At 36.4% G+C, this 19,510-nt stretch overlaps 1 protein-coding gene and 1 long non-coding RNA gene across 3 annotated transcripts in view; one reads left to right on the top strand and one right to left on the bottom strand.

The window, feature by feature from the left end:
- Positions 1 to 19,510, bottom strand: part of LAMA2 (laminin subunit alpha 2) — a 793,905-nt gene that overhangs the window by 182,791 nt on the left and 591,604 nt on the right. For both annotated transcript variants that reach the window (XM_027848591.1, XM_027848592.1), the window contains exon 32: positions 17,255 to 17,448. In XM_027848591.1, coding sequence (XP_027704392.1) covers positions 17,255 to 17,448 — 194 coding nt within the window. The remainder of the gene's footprint in view (positions 1 to 17,254; positions 17,449 to 19,510) is intronic.
- Positions 1 to 19,510, top strand: part of LOC114033155 — a 166,101-nt gene that overhangs the window by 143,703 nt on the left and 2,888 nt on the right. The gene's annotated exons all lie outside the window — the stretch shown is intronic.

Here is a 19,510-nt window from a genome sequence, read left to right as displayed (position 1 = left end):
CCAGTAGAGTATTGAATGAATTAGCTTCTTTCAGGTATTTAACCCTCTGGGACTTGACAGGCTTTTATTTCACTGAGAGTCTGAGGGATCAACAGCACTGAGCTGAGGGTTGAAATGGGTAACCAGGAGCTTAGCCTGTGCATCCTTTAATGAGACAATAAAGGAAATGTGGAAGGCAACCAGGCCGTATGTTTCATGATAGAATCCCTGTTGTCTCAACAATCTAATCGAATTGAATTTAAATCCTTCCTGAGTAGCCACCTCTGTGCTTACTGGGTTTGATCCAATTGGGGTTGGAGGGTACAGTGGAAAGAACATTGGATTTGGAATCAGAGGACCCAGTGCTGCCAATGTGAGACCTGAGCAAGTCACTTCTCTCTGGGTCTTGATTTCTACATTTATAAAGTGAGAGTGCTGACTAGATAGCTTCTAAAGCCCCTTCCATATTTAAATGTCTGGTCCTTTGATGGGTGACCCAGTGAAGGGGGTACCAAGCACACTCCTCACTCTCAAGGAGCAGGTCCCCTTTGGTTAGAGGTAATTCATGCTAAAGGCAGGCTCAGTACTTCCTCACTCAAACTATATTGCAGAATTGGGGGAGAGGGGAGATCTGAATTCTCTACTGCAGTGTGCACTATCCTTTCATCTTCTGCCTGGTGGACAGAAGGAAGAGACAGTTTTTCTTCAGTTCACAGGTTTAAAGTTAAGGATCCTTGAGAGTAAAAGTTTTTACCATTTGTGAAAAAAAATGCTTTAGATCAAGGATTATTAAGCTTTTTTGTGTGTCATGGACTCTAATGAATATTTCCTACTCAGAATAATGTTTTTAAATACATAAAATATGTAGGATTGTTCACAAAAGAAACCAATTATATTAAAATAAAGTTATCACAATATTTTTTAAACCTGGTATTTGTTGATTCTAGGTTACAAAACCAACACTGCTATAGATTAATTTGTATATCAGCAATTAGGAAACACTGAAGTTTCCATTGTTCTATAAGATTGCCATCCAATTACAGAGATAAGACATGTATAGGTGAACTCGTTGGAGAGCCAAGATGGAAAATAATAAAGTGATATACTAAGTATATTCATAATCAAAATACACTGACAATAGAAACTTTGGGTGATTAATCTTGAAGGGTGGGTAGGAACTAGATAGGTGAAGAGAAGTAAGAAGAGCATTCCAGACAGAGGTAGTGGTGTGTGTGTGTGTCTGTGTGTCTGTATGTCTGTATGTGTGTGTGTGTGTGGTGGAGGTGGGGGTATACCTTCAGGGAAAGGCTAACCTAAGCAGGGATGTGTAAAAAGGTCAGTCTGTCAAAAGTTAAGAGTACCTGCTAGAAATAAAGTTGGATAGGAAAGATAGTTCCAGACTATGAAGGATCTTGAAAATTGGTTATGTAGAGTGTGAACTTGAGTAAACTGATAATAGGGAAACATTTAAAGTTCATGAACCTGGGAGTGACTGGATGGAAAGATTAACTTGGCAGTGGTGCGCAGAATAGACTAGAGCCAAATGACTCAGGGTTGGAGAAGCTAAGAGCCCATTGCTTTAATCAATGTGTGAAGTCTACAGAAGTACTAGTAGAAATGAATGGGCAGTGACACCAGAGAATGATTTAACTCTTCTTCTCAATCCCTCTTTTAAACAGAGGTTTTTAACGTGTGTGTGTGTGTGTGTGTGTGTGTGTGTGTGTGTGTGTGTGTGTGTGATATGGAACTCTCCCAGAAGTCTGGTGAAGCCCATGGACCAATTCTCATAATAATGTTCTTAAATGTATAAATTGAAAATACATAAGATTACAAAGAAAACTAATTATATTGGATTAAAGATTTAATTTTTTTCTTATCCAAATTCATATGGAATGTGGAAGTGAGATCTCATTTGCTATAATATGTCACAGCAAATTGGTAAGCTAGAATGAGAGGAGGCATGATGAATGCTTATTTTTCTCTTATACATCCTGTATCTCATGCCCCTGGTTTGGTTCCCTGTGTTGCTTAAAATGAAAATGTATTTAATTGCTTTTTCAAGGAATCATACATTCTACCTTATGCCTTTGTGTCAAAAGGCCTATTATCAACTCGAATCTTATGGTCTCTGCAGTTGCTTTTAAGAGGAACACAGTAGGGGCACATCTCCATAAGTGAAAGGTAAATTTTCAGCAACTCTAAGTAATACACTAACATCTGTCCTAACGGGTCAGAAAGACTTATGAATATGACAGCCTCTTGAAAGATTTTAGATTGTCTAACTCCACATAATTCAATATCTATTTTTTTCACACTGGAAAAAAAATTAAGCTTCTAATAAAAAATAAATATGTGGGTTGCTAGTTTATTCTGACACTGAACATTTCACTTCAACAACAAGCTACTTTTATATACCCTCAAAAAAAGCTGAAGTGGTTTGTAATAAACATTAGAAATGGGATGCAAATTAAAACCAAATTTAATTTACCACAATAGAAAGCTTATAGAGATATGAAGTATTCCCATTGTGTAAACAATTTGTGTTTTGATTGTGCAGTGGCTGACTATAGCATAAATTAATACCAACTTTTGATAATCAGCCCTCCCCCCCAAAGAGTTACATCACATTAGGTTTTTATTTTAGCAGGGGAAACAAGGCAAGGTAGCAAGAATGTCTAAAATGTACAGGAGTAAAAGCAAATATTTCAAGACGATGATTATATTGTACATGACTAAATGTTTCCAAGGCTTTGCCTATAAAACTGTCGGGATAAATTTGTGTCTAATATTAACAAATGCAGTGCTAAATTCAGATCATTACAGCTATGCTCACATAAGGGGGAAATCATGCAGTCAGTACCACAGATACTTCAGCTAGCAATTAGTACAAAATGTTGTATTTTCACCACAATCTCCCATGCATAACAACTACTACTACCATACCTTCAAGTAAAAAGTCACTCACAGTGCTTTTAAACAACAGAAATAGATACTGAAATAAACTTAATGGGCATGAAGATAAGTACAAAAAGATAATTGATTAATCTGTTTTAAATAAAGATACCCATAATGTCTGTTCTAGTTAGTCATCTATATTTGTAGCCAAAAATGTATATTTCTAACACAAGATCATCAAATTTTACAAAAAAATTTAGGTCTCATCTGCAATCGATGCCTTTGGCTCATTGTTTCCCAGGTTTGAAAATTATCTTCCTTCTTAAATTGGTACGGCTCAATGTTCCAGATCCTTATTTCCTATTACCTTTTTCTATGAATTCAGTAATTCTGTATTATTTTTACAGAAAGCAAGCCAAATAGTTTTAATTTCATTTCATACCATTTAAGACTAAATGTTCTTTACCTGCTGCTAATATCATCTTTGTATGAATGGGAAAAAAGGTGCCGTTAATATTGTTCTTATTTGTTTGAATGGGAAGAAAGGTGTTAAATACAGTCAGAGATTAATCCGTTAAAATAGGTCGATGAGATTTTCATAATATAGTTTTGTACTTAAAGCCAACACTGTGAAACAGCTGCTAAAAATGAAAACATTGTTAGGGCTGGTGTCCAGATCAAGGTGTATTTGTATGTATGTAAGTGAGTGAATGTATGTGTTGATGTGGTAGTAGTACTAGTTCATTGTTCTCTGAACTAGTCTGATCATATCTAGAATATCTTGTTAGTTTTTAGATAATACAATGGAAGGAAAGGATGAAAAATGTTGTATGAGAAACAGTTGCATCAACTATTAGAATGAATGATTCCAATGGTTGTTACCATGGCTAGAATTGACAGCTGAAGTTTAATCTGGAGAAGACTGAGGAAGTGCACGTTTTCTTAGAATAGCAGTGGTCTTCTAATACTTGAAAGGCTGCCCTGTGAATTCTTTGTTGCTCCAGAGGGAAGAATTAAGACCAATAGACAGATTTTTTTTTTCAGCAGGCAAATTTAAGCTTAATATGAGAATGAACTTTTTAATCAAAAGAGTCGTTCAAATGGAACAATCTGCCTTGGAAGTAGTTATGTCCTCATCACTTGAAGTATCCAAGCAGAAATTGTATGAGCATTTGTCAGAGATGCAGTTATAAAGGATTCCTGCATTGATTGTAAGAGATGGCTTAGGATCAGAGAACCATCTAAAGGCACCTCAGGGGCCACCTACTTCCTCATTCTAGTGAAAAAGAAAATGATGTTTAGAGAGGATAAGGTGACTTCCCCAAAGTCATACAGGTAGGAAACATCAGAGGTGGAATTTGTACCCAGGTTCTCTCACTCCAGAATCAGGGCTCTTTCCACTGTACCACACTGCCTGCTATAATAGAGGACAGAGCAGGCATTTCTGTCACAATCAGAGACGAGGTGGTTCTTTCTAAGAATATATTCGAGGCCAATCAAAAGTCTAGGTGGCAAAGTTATAAACAGGGAAAATGTTCTGCAAATAGTTGCTGCAAATCAAAGAACAATCTCCATATGTACTTAGTGTAGAAAGGATTGATTTATCTCACATAGGTCTCCTTAGCTCCATCTCACTCACAGAGAGTGGAATCAGTCATATGCTCACTGATTATGAAAGATAAAAATATATTACTATATAATACATATTACATATAGTGCATAATACATATGGATCACTATAGTATTGATTTAGTCTAGTTTGTAAATAATTATTAGTCTGTCCTCAAATACCAAACTGCCTTTCCATAATAAATTTAAGATGAAGATATAGATAAGAGTAAAGACTTCATGTTTTGTCAGATGGCTAGAAGGTACATAGACAGTAACTAACTTAGGAGACAAGGTATAATGCTTTCAGGGAGCAGCACTTTTCCCGGGTCTTTACTAAGGACTATATTTCAGTTCTACAATTTTAGAAAACACAGCAGCCAATTCACTTTTTTATGTTCAATTTTTATAACTTAAATAGAAGTTCATTGGACCCAGAAAAAGATGATGGTATCAACTAGAGAGAGAAGCAGCATATTGTGGAAAGAACACTGAACTTTTGACTACCATTTGTTGTGGAACTCTGGGTGAATCACTTTATCTAATTAATAACAGGTTCCTCATCAGTTAAATAGGTATAATTTATGTTACCTATGTTCTGGGATTATTTTGAAGAACTAAAAAACTGTAAATTGAGAAGTGCTAAATAAATTTTAATTAATAATATGAAATAACTACAAAATAATGAAATTGATTCCACAAAACACATATGCAAATTTCTCATTACTTTATCATCTACCTGTACATATTAAGTAAAACATCTGACAGTTTTTAAAAAATCATAGCCTATTTAAAAAACTTTTAGGTGGGGTAATATCCTGGAAACATTTGCTAATTTTAATTTCTGTTTTGTACATAAATAATATCTATTTAAACTATACCACTCATAAACAATTTTGCTAATTCTATGACTTCATTTTTTTCTAATCAATATAACTCCATAGAAAGTGAACTGTGAAAATGTCTTGATTCTTCATCCTACCAAAATTTCAACCTAACATTAATAACTTCTTTGCTGTTCATTCTCAGACTCAAGAATGTTTAGATTCTTTCTGTTAAATGGACAAGTAAATTACAAATGAGAATTGAAAGTTGTGATGTACTCATTAAGCTAACTTCTTAAAAAGTCATTGTGACCATCTAATCAATATACAGAGATCAGCTCAGTGAATGCATATTTCTCTAAAAAATGGGATGGGACCTCACACCTATCAGATTAGCTAATATGACAGAAAAGGAAAATAATAAATATTGGAGAGAATGTGGGAAAATTGGAACATTAATGCACTGTTGGTGGAGTTGTGAACTGATCCAACCATTCTGTAGAGCGATTTGTAAGTATGCCCAAAGAGCTATAAAACTGGGCATACCTTTTCATCTAGCAATGCTGCTACTAGGTCTCTATCCCAAAAAGATTTTTAAAAAAGGTGGTGGTGGGGAACAGGAAGGACCCATCTATACAAAAAATTTATAGCAGCTATTTTTGTAGGGGCAAAGAAATGGAAATTGAGGGAATGCCCATCAATTGGGGAAAGGCTGAACAAGTTGCAATATATGCTTGTAATGAAATATTACTGTGCTATAAGAAATGATGAGCAAGTTGATTTCAGGAAAACCTGGAAAGACTTACATGAATTGATGCAAAATGAATTGAGCAGAACCAGGAGAACATTATACACAATAACAGCAATACTGAATGATGATCAACTGTGAATGATTTAGCTATTCTCAGCATTACCATGATCTAAGACAATTCCAAAGGACTCATGATAAAAAATGCTATCCACCTCCAGAGAAATAACTGCTGGAATCTGAATGCAGATCAAAGCAAACTATTTTTCACTTTCTGTATTTTTTGGGTGCTTTTTATCTCCCTTGGGTCTGTGTCTTCTTTCACATGATTAATATGGTTATATGTTTTGCATGACAGAACATGTTTTTACCTATATCAAATTGCTTACTGTCTCAGGGAGGGAGGAGGTAAGGGAGGAAGAGAGAAAATTTGGAGTTAAAACCTTTTTTAAAATTAATGTCAAAAATTATCTTTACATGTAACTGGGGAAAATAAAATATCATTTAAAAAAACTGGATGGGAAGATAATTTGGATGTCCAGCTAGCCTATCTCTATATCTTCCACCCCTTAGAACCCTGGCTTCCTTCAAAACTCTGTTCAAATGATACCTTCTGCAGTAGGCCTTTCAGGATCCCACTAGCTAAAGAGCCTGTCCATCTATTCTGTATGATCTTGTTTGTACCTATTCATTCACATGTTATCTCCCTCATAATATAAGCCTATCAAGGGCGATAATCGTTTTTGTTTTCCTTTGATACATTTACTAAATACTTCTTGACTGATAAGAATCTATGGTATTTTTGAAGACTTCCAGAGATGGGAATCCCAAAGGGTCTTGTAAGGAAAGTCCTTTGTAAATGTTACGTAAGTGTGAGCTATTATTAATATTATTATTATTATTGCTAGTAGAAGTATGGGACAGGAACTCATTCCAATACTTGACAATCTTCATTACTAGTTTATTTGTGTCATGGAAATTCCTCATCCTACTGTTGAAGCCTGTTTCATCTTGTTCTATTTCCAGCAGAAATGGAGTTCTGACAGTAAATGACTGTGGATGAATAAATATTAACTATACTGGGGTGCAGGGGAGGATTACCTCATTTCACATATTCACTCTTTGCTCCTGATATATCACAGGATCACATTTTATTTGTGAGTTTTACCTGGCTGACTCATAATTAGAACGTTCTTCACTGTATGCCTTTGCTTTCTTTCTTTGGCATTAAGAATCCACAGTGAAGGCAAGATTGAATGGCACTTTCTAGAGGATGAATAAAAGCACACAGCTATGTGGTTTCTTGAATATCACCAAAAACATCTGCATCTTAATTTATCTAGCTGGATAGAATAAGAGGGCACACTGTATTTTCTCCTTCTGAGGAGGATTAGGACTATATTAATAATCACTGTCATAGACATTCCTACAATTATATGTACTTTTTTTTTAGCCTGAGCCAGTCTATCCTCAGTTTTATACAATTCCACAACTATCACACTTGCACAGCTGCCCTGTAGATTTGCCCTGCTCTATTCCCATTTCTAGCTCTTGGATTTTGGGATGCATTAAAAAAAAACTGAGACAAAGTCCATGATGCATTTTCACCTAGTCAAGTCACATTTGGTCACCATGTTTCAGAAACTGACTACAGAAATTGAGTCTTGAGAAGGGCAGTCAAAATAATTAGAGTCATGGGAACTCCTTCTCAAGAGGAAGAATTTTGAGATGTATGTAGGAAGAAAGGGAAGAAAAGATACAGCAGAAATTCTTGTATTTGAATCAGAGCAGAGTCTAGAAGAAAGTATTTTGGAATCAATTCATCTGCATGCTCACAAGAGTAAATAGAATGCAGTAAAACCAGAAAATAGCATGAGGAAATCTTTTCTCTTTCACAAGCCAAATTATAAAATATTAGGGCAAAGATATAGGCATAAAGAACTAATTAATTGGAGGATAATAATTCAATTCTTTGAATAAGAAAAAATACCTATTGATTCTTAAAGAAAAATATCAATCAAAACCCTCACGACTCAGGGCTTTGCCCAATTGCTACTGTCTTAATCTGAAATGAATTTCTATATGGTACAGTACTGGTTTATTATGGTAGTATAGGTAGGTTTGGTATAATATTATAATGTGAACATATGACAATTTACTTCAAATTATTTTTAGCTACTATCAACAGGGATGTTTTATTTAGCAGATCACTGCTGTCCTGCATAGTAATAATACCTCATAGTAATGAGGTATTATACTGCAATGAGCGTGACTATACCAGCCTCAAAGATTCTGACTTTTATGCTCACCACACAGCTGTGCATCGACTAATGTGGTTTCTGAGGGACCTTAATACTGGGAAGGGGGTTCTCTAGACAGTACACACAAGTATTCTGATCATTGGAAAGGTAAGGCCTCTATTATAAATTAATCAGTTAACATTATGCTAAATAAATCAGTTCCTCCTGAGTTTTACACGAACCAGTTATCCAGAGACTCAGTAGGTTTAAGAAATTGAATTCCCGAACTTTAAAAACTGAAAGCCAGGCCTTAAATCTAATGTGGCTTTAAAGTACTACTGCCTGAATAAGCTACCTCTTCTGTTCTTCTTTCCCCCACTCCTCGTGTGCAATCTCTTGACTGCAACAACCGCTACTAAAACTTTGTAGAAAAAATATAGAGTAAAAAATGGAGTAGCTACAGCCTATGCCAGTAATTTAAAAAAAAATAATTATTGATAGGAAAAATGGCAATGCACTATGACATAAATTTTCTTTTTTAGTCACTTAAATATAAATTTCCCTCTCTACATTTCATTAACTCTTGACATTGGCTTTTCAGTCAATGATATTTAGTAAAGTGAGAGTCCTTGAATAGAGATATTTCTTTAAAATACTATGTGGCTAGAGGTTCCTGAAAGTTCATCTTTCCTTGCTTTTGGTGTATTATTATTTAATGTTCATGTTTCTGCTTTAGAACATGGCATTGCCCTTTAAAGTTCAATTTCAGAAAATTAATTAGGAGAAATGGTTTGCTGTAAAATAGCTCTTTAGATCAGTGTTCATTTTAAAAGTATATGAGTAGTTAAGTAATAGGCACCTAAGCAGATACATGCTAACATGTAACACCCTCCCTAAACAAAATGCTACTGAATTACTTTAGTAATCCACCTCACAATTACTCAAGCATGTCATCACTTTTATAAACAACACATCTGTGTTTTATGGTACCTGAGCATGCTGATGTGTAAGTCTTATTATTAAGTCTGAATCTACTGTCCTATTAGCCTTTTGTATTTGAGGCAGCTACAATCAAATCCAAGTATGAGAAAAAAGTCCCCTACTTCAAGTGCTATTAAGGTCAAATCATATAGGAAGCTAATTGGAAGGTAACTACATTGCTACAGTGACATATGTAACTTTTGAACAAAAATGTTGTAGGGTCTTTGGATTTCTCTTTCTTACTTCCTATCCTTATTTCTCTTTCTACTTTGATGGACTTAAGAAATCATCAGTGTGGGTTCATGCCCAACTGGTATAGATTGCAACCCCTCTCTGCCTCTTCATTTCAAGCTATTATTCATATCCTTCTATTATTCCTCCCCAGAGAATATTCTCAATGCGTTGGCATTTGCCATTCTTATGTATGACCAGTTCTGACTTTCTAGTCATGTGTAACCTTGATAATGTCTTTTATGCCATTTTGTACACATCATTATTAATAACACATCAGTCTACTTATGTTTGCCATAGTTCTTTGGGTTATTTGTAATTTTTATTATTTGTAGATCATGGTGTTTTTATTTGTAGTTATACAGCATTACTAGAAAAACAATGGCATTATAGAGGATGGTCTTCCGTGGCAGAAAGATGTTTGAGATCACTAAAATCACTACTTTTGTTGTTTAATTATTTTCAGTCATGCCTGACTCTTGATAACTCCATTTGGGGTTTTCTTGGCAAAACTACTGTAGTGGTTTGCCATTTCCTTCTCCAGCTCATTTTACAGATGGGGAAACTGAGGCAAACAAGGTTAAGTGATTCGGCCAGGGTCACACAGCTAGTAAGTGTGTGAGGCTAGATTTGAACTCAGGAAGATGAATCTTCCAGATTCCAGGCCTGGTACACTATCTACTGCACCATTTCACTGTCCAGTTTCTCATATACAAACCTATTTAATCTTTTCTTTCTACTCAGTTCTGTACTCAAATCATTGTCCATGTATAAAACCCATCCAAGGTACATTTGTTTTTCACTGTCCAAATTACATTTATTTTTATGTTTTTATTTTAAATTTAGTGACCATCAAAAAAGCAAAAAATTCCATATATAAAATAGAACAGAAAAAGGAGATTACATATGGAAACAAATTTTTATATGTATATATTGCTTTTTTTTACAGTATTTATTTTTTTTTAAGTTTTCAATATTTACTTCCAGAAGATTTTGAGTTCCAAATTTTCACCCCATCTCGTCCCTCCCAAATACCCCTTCCCCTAGTTTGCTTTCCCTGCTATCTCTCCCCCCCTTCCCCTTCTATTTTCCTGTAGAGCAGGATAGATTTATGTACCCCATTTTCTGTATTTCTTATTTCCCAGTTGCATGTGACAACATTTTTTTTTTTTAAACGTGTTTTTTAAACTTTGGGTTCCAAATTTTCTCCCTTCCTCCCTTCCCACTCACCCTCATTGAAAAGGCAAGCAACTCAATATAGGCTATACTTGTGCAGTTCTGCAAAACACTTCCATAGTAGACATGCTGTGAAAAACTAACTCTATTTCCCTTAATCCTATCCTGCCCCCCCGTTTATTCTATTTTTTCTTTTGACCCTGTCCCTCCTCAGAAGCATTTTTGCTTCTGATTATCCCCTTTCCCAATCTGCCCTCCTCTCTATCATCCCCCTACTCTCTTGTCCCCTTTCCCCCCTATTTTTCTGTAGGGTAAGACAGATTTCCATACCCAATTGAGTGTGTATGTTATACCCTCCTTAAGTCAAATCCTATGAGAATAAGATTCACTCATTTCCTTTCACCTTCCCCCGGTTCCCCTACACTGTAAGAGCCTTTTCTTTTCTGTTTTTTTTTTTTGTGAGATAATTTACCCCATTCCACCTTTCCCTTTCTCCTTCTCCTAGTATAATCCTCTCTCACCCCTTAATTTTATTCTCCAGATATGAGCCCTTCATCTTCAACTCACCCTGTGCCCTCTATCTATTCATCTATCTATCTATCTATCTATCTATCTATCTATCTATCTATCTATCTATATATCTATCTATCTATCTATCTATATATACATACATATAATTTTTTCCCCTCCAACTACCCTAATACTGACAAAGGTTTCATGAGTTACAAATATCATCTTTCCGTGCAGGAATGTAAACAGTTCAACCTTAATAAGTCTCTTTTGATTTCTCTTTCCTGTTTACCTCTTCATGTTCCACTGGAGTCTTGTATTGGAAAGTCAAATTTTCTATTCAGCTCTGGTCTTTTCATCAACAATGCTTGAAAGTCCTCTATGTAACTGAATGACCATTTTTCCCCTGAAGGATTATACTCAGTTTTGCTGGGTAGGTGATTCTTGGTTGTAATCCTATCTCCTTTGCTCTCTGGAATATTCCATGTCCTGTGGTCGCTTAATGTAGAAGCAGCTAAATCTTGTGTTACCCTGATTGTGTTTCCACAATACTTGAATTGTTTCTTTCTGGCTGCTTGTAATATTTTCTCCTTGACCTGGGAACTCTGGAATTTGGCTACAATATCCCTAGGAGTTTTCCTTTGGGGATCTCTTTCAGGAGGAGATCGGTGGATTCTTTCACTTTCTATTTTGCCCTCTGGTTCTAAAATATCAGGGCAGTTTTCCTTGATGATTTCTTGAAAGATGATGTCTAGGCTCTTTTTTTGATCTTGGCTTTAAGATAGTCCAATAATTTTTAAATTCTTTCTCCTGGATCTATTTTCCAGGTGAGTTGTTTTTCCAATGAGATATTTCACATTGTTTTCTAATTTTTCATTCTTTTGGATTTGTTTTACAGTGTCTTGATTTCTCATAAAGTCACTAGCTTCCAATTGCTCTATTCTAATTTTTAAGGAAGTATTTTCTTCAGTAATCTTTTGGACTTCCTTTTCCATTTGTCCAATTTTGCTCTTTAGGGCATTCTTCTCTTCATTGGCTTTTTGGACCTCTTTTGCCATTTGGGTTAGGCTATTTTTTAAGGTGTTATTTTCTTCAGTCTCCTTTATCAAGCTGTTAACTTGCTTTTCATGATTTTCTTGCATCACTCTCATTTCTCTTCCCAGTTTTTCCTCTACTTCTCTTACTTGCTTCTCAAAATCCCTTTTGAGCTCTTCCAAGGCCTGGGACTGATTCATAATTTTCTTGGAAGTTTTGGATGTAGGAACTTTGACTTTGTTTTCTTCTTCCAGTTGTATATTTTGATCTTCTTTGTCACCAAAGTAAGATAATATAGTCTGACTTTTTTGTGCTGCTTGCTCATGATCCCAACCAATTACTTGAGTTTTAAACTCTTTGTTAAGGTAAGAGTCTGTTTCCAATGTGGAGAATGTACTGTCCCAAGCTTTGGGGGTTTGTACAGCTGTTTTCAGAGATACTTCTAGGGACCTGAAAAGTGTCAGTTCCTCCAAGGTGCTATGATAAGGGGTGAGGTGTTTCCTCCCCACCGCCACAACAAGCTCCACCGAGCCAGCACTCCTTCTCACCCCAGGACCGCCCCTCAAAAATGTGACCCAGATCCAAGCATGGGCAAAGCAAGAGATTCCTGCCTCAGCCCTGGCAGAGAGATCCTTGCAATCTCCCTCTGATCAGCCACTCAATTCCCCCTCAGTCTGTGGGCCAGAAGCTCAGAAGCCAGCCGCTGCCCTCAGGGCAACTGAGATCTAGCTTCTTCTCTCACCACAGTAATAGACTTTTCCCACTGACCTTCTAAGTTGTCTTTGGCGTTTGTGGGTTGAGAAGTCTGGAAACCGCCATAGTGGTTCAGTGATTCAACCCTCTGAGGCCTGCTCCAGGGTCGCTGCGGCCTGCGTGCTTACGCTGAACTGTGCTCTTCTTCCAGTCCAGCGTGATATGCCTTTCCAATCAGCCATCCAGGTTGTCTTGGGCTGGAAATTTGTTTTACTCTGTCTTTTTGTGGGTTCTGCTGCTTTAGAATTTGTTTAGAGCCATTTTTTGTAGGTATTTGGAGGGGTTTGGGGGAGAGCTCTAGTAAGTCACTGCTTTCCCTCTGCCATCTTGGCTCCACCCTCTATTGCTTTTCTTTTTTAAAAAATATATAATAAATTCATCATGTTTCTTTCAAAACTGTCCTGCTTGTGTTTTCTTTTGAACTTCAGGTTTTTCCCCTGTGTATTTTATAATAACGTCTCAATGACCTTTTTTTTTCTTTCTTAGTAACCCTATTGTTAGCTCCCCTCTCCTTACCCTTCAATAAAAAAGAGTAATGTAGTTGTTATAACAAACCAAGGAAATCCATACATTTGTCATGTCTAAAATTGTTCTTGTCGTTTTGAACCTTGGGTTCTTCATCCCTCTGTCAGCACATAAAGAGCACATTTTATTATTGTTTCTTTGGAGTGGTGATTAGCCATTATTGCTTTGGTCAGAGTCAAGACTTTCATTTTGTTTTCCAATTGTGGATGGTTAGATGAATCTCTTTCATACTGCTGTACATTTAACTGAATAAATTTTGTAATGTTCTGGGTCTCATTGCAATTAGTGTAATGTCATCTTTGATAAAGAGCATTCAATGAATTTTTCAATTAATTGGGAACGCTTATTTTATGATGACTGAGCATTAGCATTTGTTAGAGGCAGTGGTATCAATTTCCACAGCTTTTTTCCTTCAGCCCTGGAGAGTCAGGTTATAGGCAGCAGGAAATTTGATCAAGGTATTTGTGTTAAGGTACTCCAGGATGGATTGACCTTATAGGTGACCCCGGACCCTATACCCTATCACAAGAGAGTGGTGGTGGTGATAAGGCATACAAAGAAGGCACTGTGTACATGTGAATGTAAATGAATATACATGTACATTCAGCTCCCAGTTGAGCACCTCCAGGTACTCACGCAGAACCCCTTTGGGGGTTCTGGATCACAAGTCAAATTTGTGATCTCTGAGAGATCTGATTAGGAAGGACATGGCCTCAAGTGAAGGGTTTGCTCTCACAGTTCTGATATAGTGTGGTGGTGGTACACAACCCCTGTGGTTATCTGGAATCTGGAGGCTGGGTTGAACTTACACTCAGAGCCAAACTTTATAATATCATTCCCATTTGACTTTGAACATGGCATATCTAGAAGGCATACCATATAAAGAACCAGATGTCATTTCCCAGTCTTGGAGTTTCTGGAAGCACAAGACCACCTACTTTTGGACACTGAAGCTTAGATATCAGATGGATCTGCTCAAGATTTCAGATAGATGTGGTTCCCCTTTTCTGAGAGACCTGGTGTCTCTAGGTCCATTTGCACTGGATCTCTTATGGATTTGAATCTTCCTTTTAAAATGTCTTGAAAATCAATCCTTAGTGTCTTCATACTTGTGGCAGATTTCTTGTTTGTATCTGGTTAGGTTTAGTTTTCCTGAAGAAGTCAGTTTCTTAAATACCAGTATTATCTCTTCATACAGTATAATGTATAGAGAGGTGTCAGAATTAAAATAGGATAGTTCCATTATTATTGATGATGAAAAGATGTCACTATAAAAATTCATGTAGATTTGTTTCACATTACATCTTTGTCCTTCTAATTTAATCTCCAAATGCTCTTGGTGTGAGCTGATTCAGCTGGACCTCTTGGCAGTCTTGTTTTCTTCTCAACTTCTTTTTGTTATTTTGTGAGATACATTATGGTCTTCAGTTATTCTATTCCATAAGCAAATAAGTTTACATTTTAAACCGTATTTAACTTTAGCTGCCATAATTGACTTTGCAAAGAGATTACATGTTGTTGGCTGAAGTGGTTTCTAGAAAAGGGTTTCAGCCTCCTTATTCATTCCTTCAATAAGAATGTTTCTCATGGCTAAACTTTTTAAAAAAAAAATATGATTAAGTGTGTACTTTTCCTTTTATCCACTTCCCTTCCCATCCCATCTGCTTAGGTACTTGTTTAAGCAGGTCATAGAATCACAAAATTTCAGTGAAGCAAGACTTTCTAATCCAATTCATATTTGAAAAAAAGAAATCTCCTTTACATTATAACTAAGCAATGGTCATTCAATCTTAGTAGGAAAGCCTCTAATGAGGAAGTACTTATTACTTCTCCAGGTATCCCATCCTACATTTGGATAGCTCTATCTGTTATTTCTTCTTCTATCAATCACAGATTTATCTCTACAACTTTTATCTACTGGTTCTAGTTCTGATCTTTTGAGCTAAACAGAACTAGACTAATCCTTTGTCAACCCGACAGTCTTTTGAATTCTTGAATCTTTTGATACTAAATGGCAATTTCTGATGTAGTTTTTGCTGGATTCTTGTGTCTACTTTTGCACTGAAATCACTGAGTTTTAGGATTTACTGAATTAGTTTGGATGATCCTGTCAAGTTCTTTTCTTCTGCTTCTCCATCTTCTACAAAAAAAGGATTAACCCAAGAACTGAAGAAACCTTCACCATAGTTTATTTGCTTATTATGGACACAAAACACAAGATGTTCAAATGTCTCAAGATGCTTCTTTTTGCCTTTGGGTTAAGAATGAAACAACTGCCAACACCTTTATTCATTTTTCAGATGAGAACCTATAGGATGTTCTATTTAGATGAAACTCTTCCAGTTTCACTGACAGCAGGAATGTCAATATTGATTTGGCCAGTTTCTCAATAGTCAATAACATTTTAAGTGCCTACCATGTATAATCAGGCACTGTGCTCCAGCAATGTGGTAAATTTATTGATCTTTTGATGAAGAATAGACATTAAGAGTACAAATAATTTATTATTTGTAAAAAGTGGGAGGGAACCAGAGAGGACCAAAGATCATTTTATATTTTTGTCTGCTGCCTGGGTCACTGTGATCAAAGCATTTTGTCGCTTGGTGACCAGCCTTCTAATGTTGAGTCTCTCTCTGGTTAGCTAGTTTAAGCTTAGACAGCTGCCCCATAGCTTTCACTAAATCTGCACTCAAGGTCTTTTCAGGTTGGTAGATGCTTCCAGAATTTAGGTTCCATTGGTACAGCCTTCAAGAACCCAGAATTATGCTTCATGTCACAATGTTTTGTACAGATTCTTGTTCTCACTCTTGCTCTGCTCTCAGTCACTTTTCTCTCTCTCCGTTATTCTCTTCCTTTCTTTCTTCCCTTCTTCATCTCTCTCTTCCTCTCCCCATCTCTTGCTCTCACTCTCTCCATCTTTCTCTGCTTGTCCCTCACTCTCTCTATCTCTCTCTGCCTGTCTCTATGTCTCAAATTAAGGATACTAATATGGATAATTAATGCCCTTGGAGGAACGAATTTTACAATTAAATGAGTTTCTTTATAATACCTTAATAAGGGAAAGGCCCATTTCAGTTTTGGATTTGATTAAGGGTCTACACATTAAGTTTATGACTTGATTTTGATGTTCTTTTTAACACAATGCAAATTTTCTGGAATCAATGAGAGGGAAATCAGAATAAGTTAAAAACAATATTACACAAACTTTTTCCCCTCTTGCATATGCTTAGATAAAGATGCTCTTGCTAAATTCACTTTCAGTATTTCCAGATCACATATTTCAAGAGAATGTTTTTGAAGCAGCATGTCTGCAGATGTCTTTATGGACTACAGGGGGAAGGCACTGTGTGTAACTCAAGGTATAAAGTAGCTGGGCCACTGATTATAAATTCAGAAGGACTCTGAAAAATTTAATATACCCAGATCTTTAATCTGTCACAGAGATAGTACCTACCTTTGGCAAAACTGTACTCCCCGGGACAGACAAAAATAAAATAAGCCCTCAGGAGCTTTGTTGTAGATTTTCGATGAATTTATTACAGCATGCTGAGAATTTTCTTAGTAGTTCTGGGCTCCATGGGATGGAGGCCAGAACAGCAGGTGAATATCAAAGGTTGGATGGATGGTGTCAGAAAGAATGAACTACAGTACTAACAAGTATAGAAAAAGATCAGTTTACTTCCCTTGAAATGAACCAAGAATTGAGCAAAGAAATCCCCAAGAGCTACTGGTAAAGTTAGTATACGTACAAATACACTCCATGCCATCACGCGCATGCCCGGGCTTGCAGCCATCACACTTCTGCCCAGTGGCTCCAGGTCGGCAAGTGCAATGTCCGGTGACTGGGTCACAAGGGACAGGCAGTGAGCCATATGGATCACACTCACATTCTTGGCAGGAGCCTCCTGGGCTGCTCGGGCTGCCAGTGTAGCCAAAGGCACATCTGGATGTAAATAGTTACAAAGTGAAGTAAGTTAATGGCATTGACTTGTTTTTCTCTGATTAGAAACAAGCAGACATTAAGTTCCTTTAGAATACCTACATGAATAAAGACATCATTCTCATTAGATAGGCTTGAATTATCTATCTGTTTATAGAAACTTAGAGAATCATAAAAAAGAGAGTTGAAATGGAACTTGATCCAGTTCTTGGATTTTACTAATGTGAAATGTGAAGCTTAGAGTGGTATGCCAGAGGTTATACAGCTGGAGAAAAACAGCAGAGACTAGAATCCAGATGTTCTCATTCTCAACCTATGCTTTTTCCACCCATTACACCATAATAGTAACTGACATTTTAATGGCACATTACTGTTTCTGATATGTTTTACAGGCATTGGCTCATTTGATTCTTGTAACAACTCTGTGAGGTAGATTTATTGTTATTTACATTTCCAAGACTCAGGTTAAGTCACTTGTCCATGGTGGTCATCATTACAGATTTAAAACAATTCTATCATTTTGCAGGTAGAGAAAAGAGGCATTTGGAGGATAAGTGACTTTCTCAAGGTCACACTACCAGTTGTCATAAGCAGGTTTCAAAACTGGATCTCTCCCAATAGTAGTTCTAAGCATTCTTTCCGTTCCCTAATGCTGCCATAGAGTCATAAATAAAAAGTTTTCTGTATTTTTTTTTTTTGAGTATGGATCTGTACAAAGAGTTTCCCACTGAACAAGGCAAAACGTTACTTTTTCTATTTTGAAGTGAAATATAATTGCATTGTCCTAGAGAGAAATACATTCATTTAGCACTTAGTATGTATGAGGCATTATGATTTCTCTTGAGAACTTGGTGGCTTTTGGGATAACCTGCACTCCTTTTAAGGAGTTGACGGTGAGGGTGAATTATGAGGCAGCAGAGGGAGAAGAAGGGACCAACATCAGTCAACCGTTTCTAGGAGTTTAGTTTTGTGGTCTGAGATCATCAGAATTTGTCCAACTATTTTGTGGAAGTAATCCATCCCTGCAAGCTACAGGGAGAAAAGGTTGAAGCAGGAAAAAAAAAAAAAAACTGCTGAAGCTCATTTTTCAAGGTTGTCCAGATTACTTGTCAGACTTGTGCACATTCAAAATAAGGTTTTTTAGTGCTTCCTATGTAAGATTGCAAGCACAGAAGTAATAGATGGGATTGATGCAGCTTTTCCCAAAATAAAGTTTCATAGAATCATCAGTTGAGACCTGGAAGGTATCTCAGAGCTAGCTATTCTAACCTCATTTTACAGTGAAGGAACTGAGGCCTGGGGGATGTTAAATGACTTCCTTACCATCACACAGACATCAGATTGAATTTGTACCCTGTCCTTTAATGCCAGATGCTTTGTGCTTTCCTTATATCATCCTGCCTCTGCTGTTCAATGCCTGCTAACTAAATCTACTTAAAGAATTTCTTTGCATTTGTAATTAAAAGTATTCTCTTTTAAGCCTTTAGCAGGTAGGTAAATAACAGAAGATATAGTTATAAAAGCAACTTGGAAGGAAATGCATGGGAACTCTCCATTACTGGGCATGGGAGTTCTCAGGAAAATCTTCCATGAAACTTGGGTAAATTTTTGGTAAGGATTCTGAAGTCTATAAGTCCCAATTGACTGTGAGGCTTGGGAAGTAGTCTAAGAAATTCAAGGAAAATGTAATAAGAATCAGAGAAAGAAAGTGTTTAAGGTCTTTATAGTAAATATCCTGCCTATACCTCACAATTTACTTTGAATAAGATTAGCTTTTTCTTCCCCCCAGGGAATTACATTATACCTCTTTATTTGTAAGAGATAATGAACACCAAAACACCACGATTTGGGGAAAAAGCAATTTAAATAATTTACATTTGAATTACAATATAACATATAATCCCATCCATTTATAGAATACACATGGAATGGAAAAAGCACATCTGGGCAGCTCTTGATATGTGGCTTAATCTTAATATTAATATTGGTGTAAGAAAAATATCATCAAGAAAGTAAATTGGATTCAGGCATGCATTATGCAATGCATTGCAAAAACAAATATAAG

The sequence above is a fragment of the Vombatus ursinus genome, unplaced genomic scaffold, assembly GCF_900497805.2.
Source record: "Vombatus ursinus unplaced genomic scaffold, bare-nosed wombat genome assembly UNPS02006779.1, whole genome shotgun sequence".
NCBI classification, from domain to species: domain Eukaryota; kingdom Metazoa; phylum Chordata; class Mammalia; order Diprotodontia; family Vombatidae; genus Vombatus; species Vombatus ursinus.
This window is presented reverse-complemented; position numbering and strand designations above follow the sequence as displayed.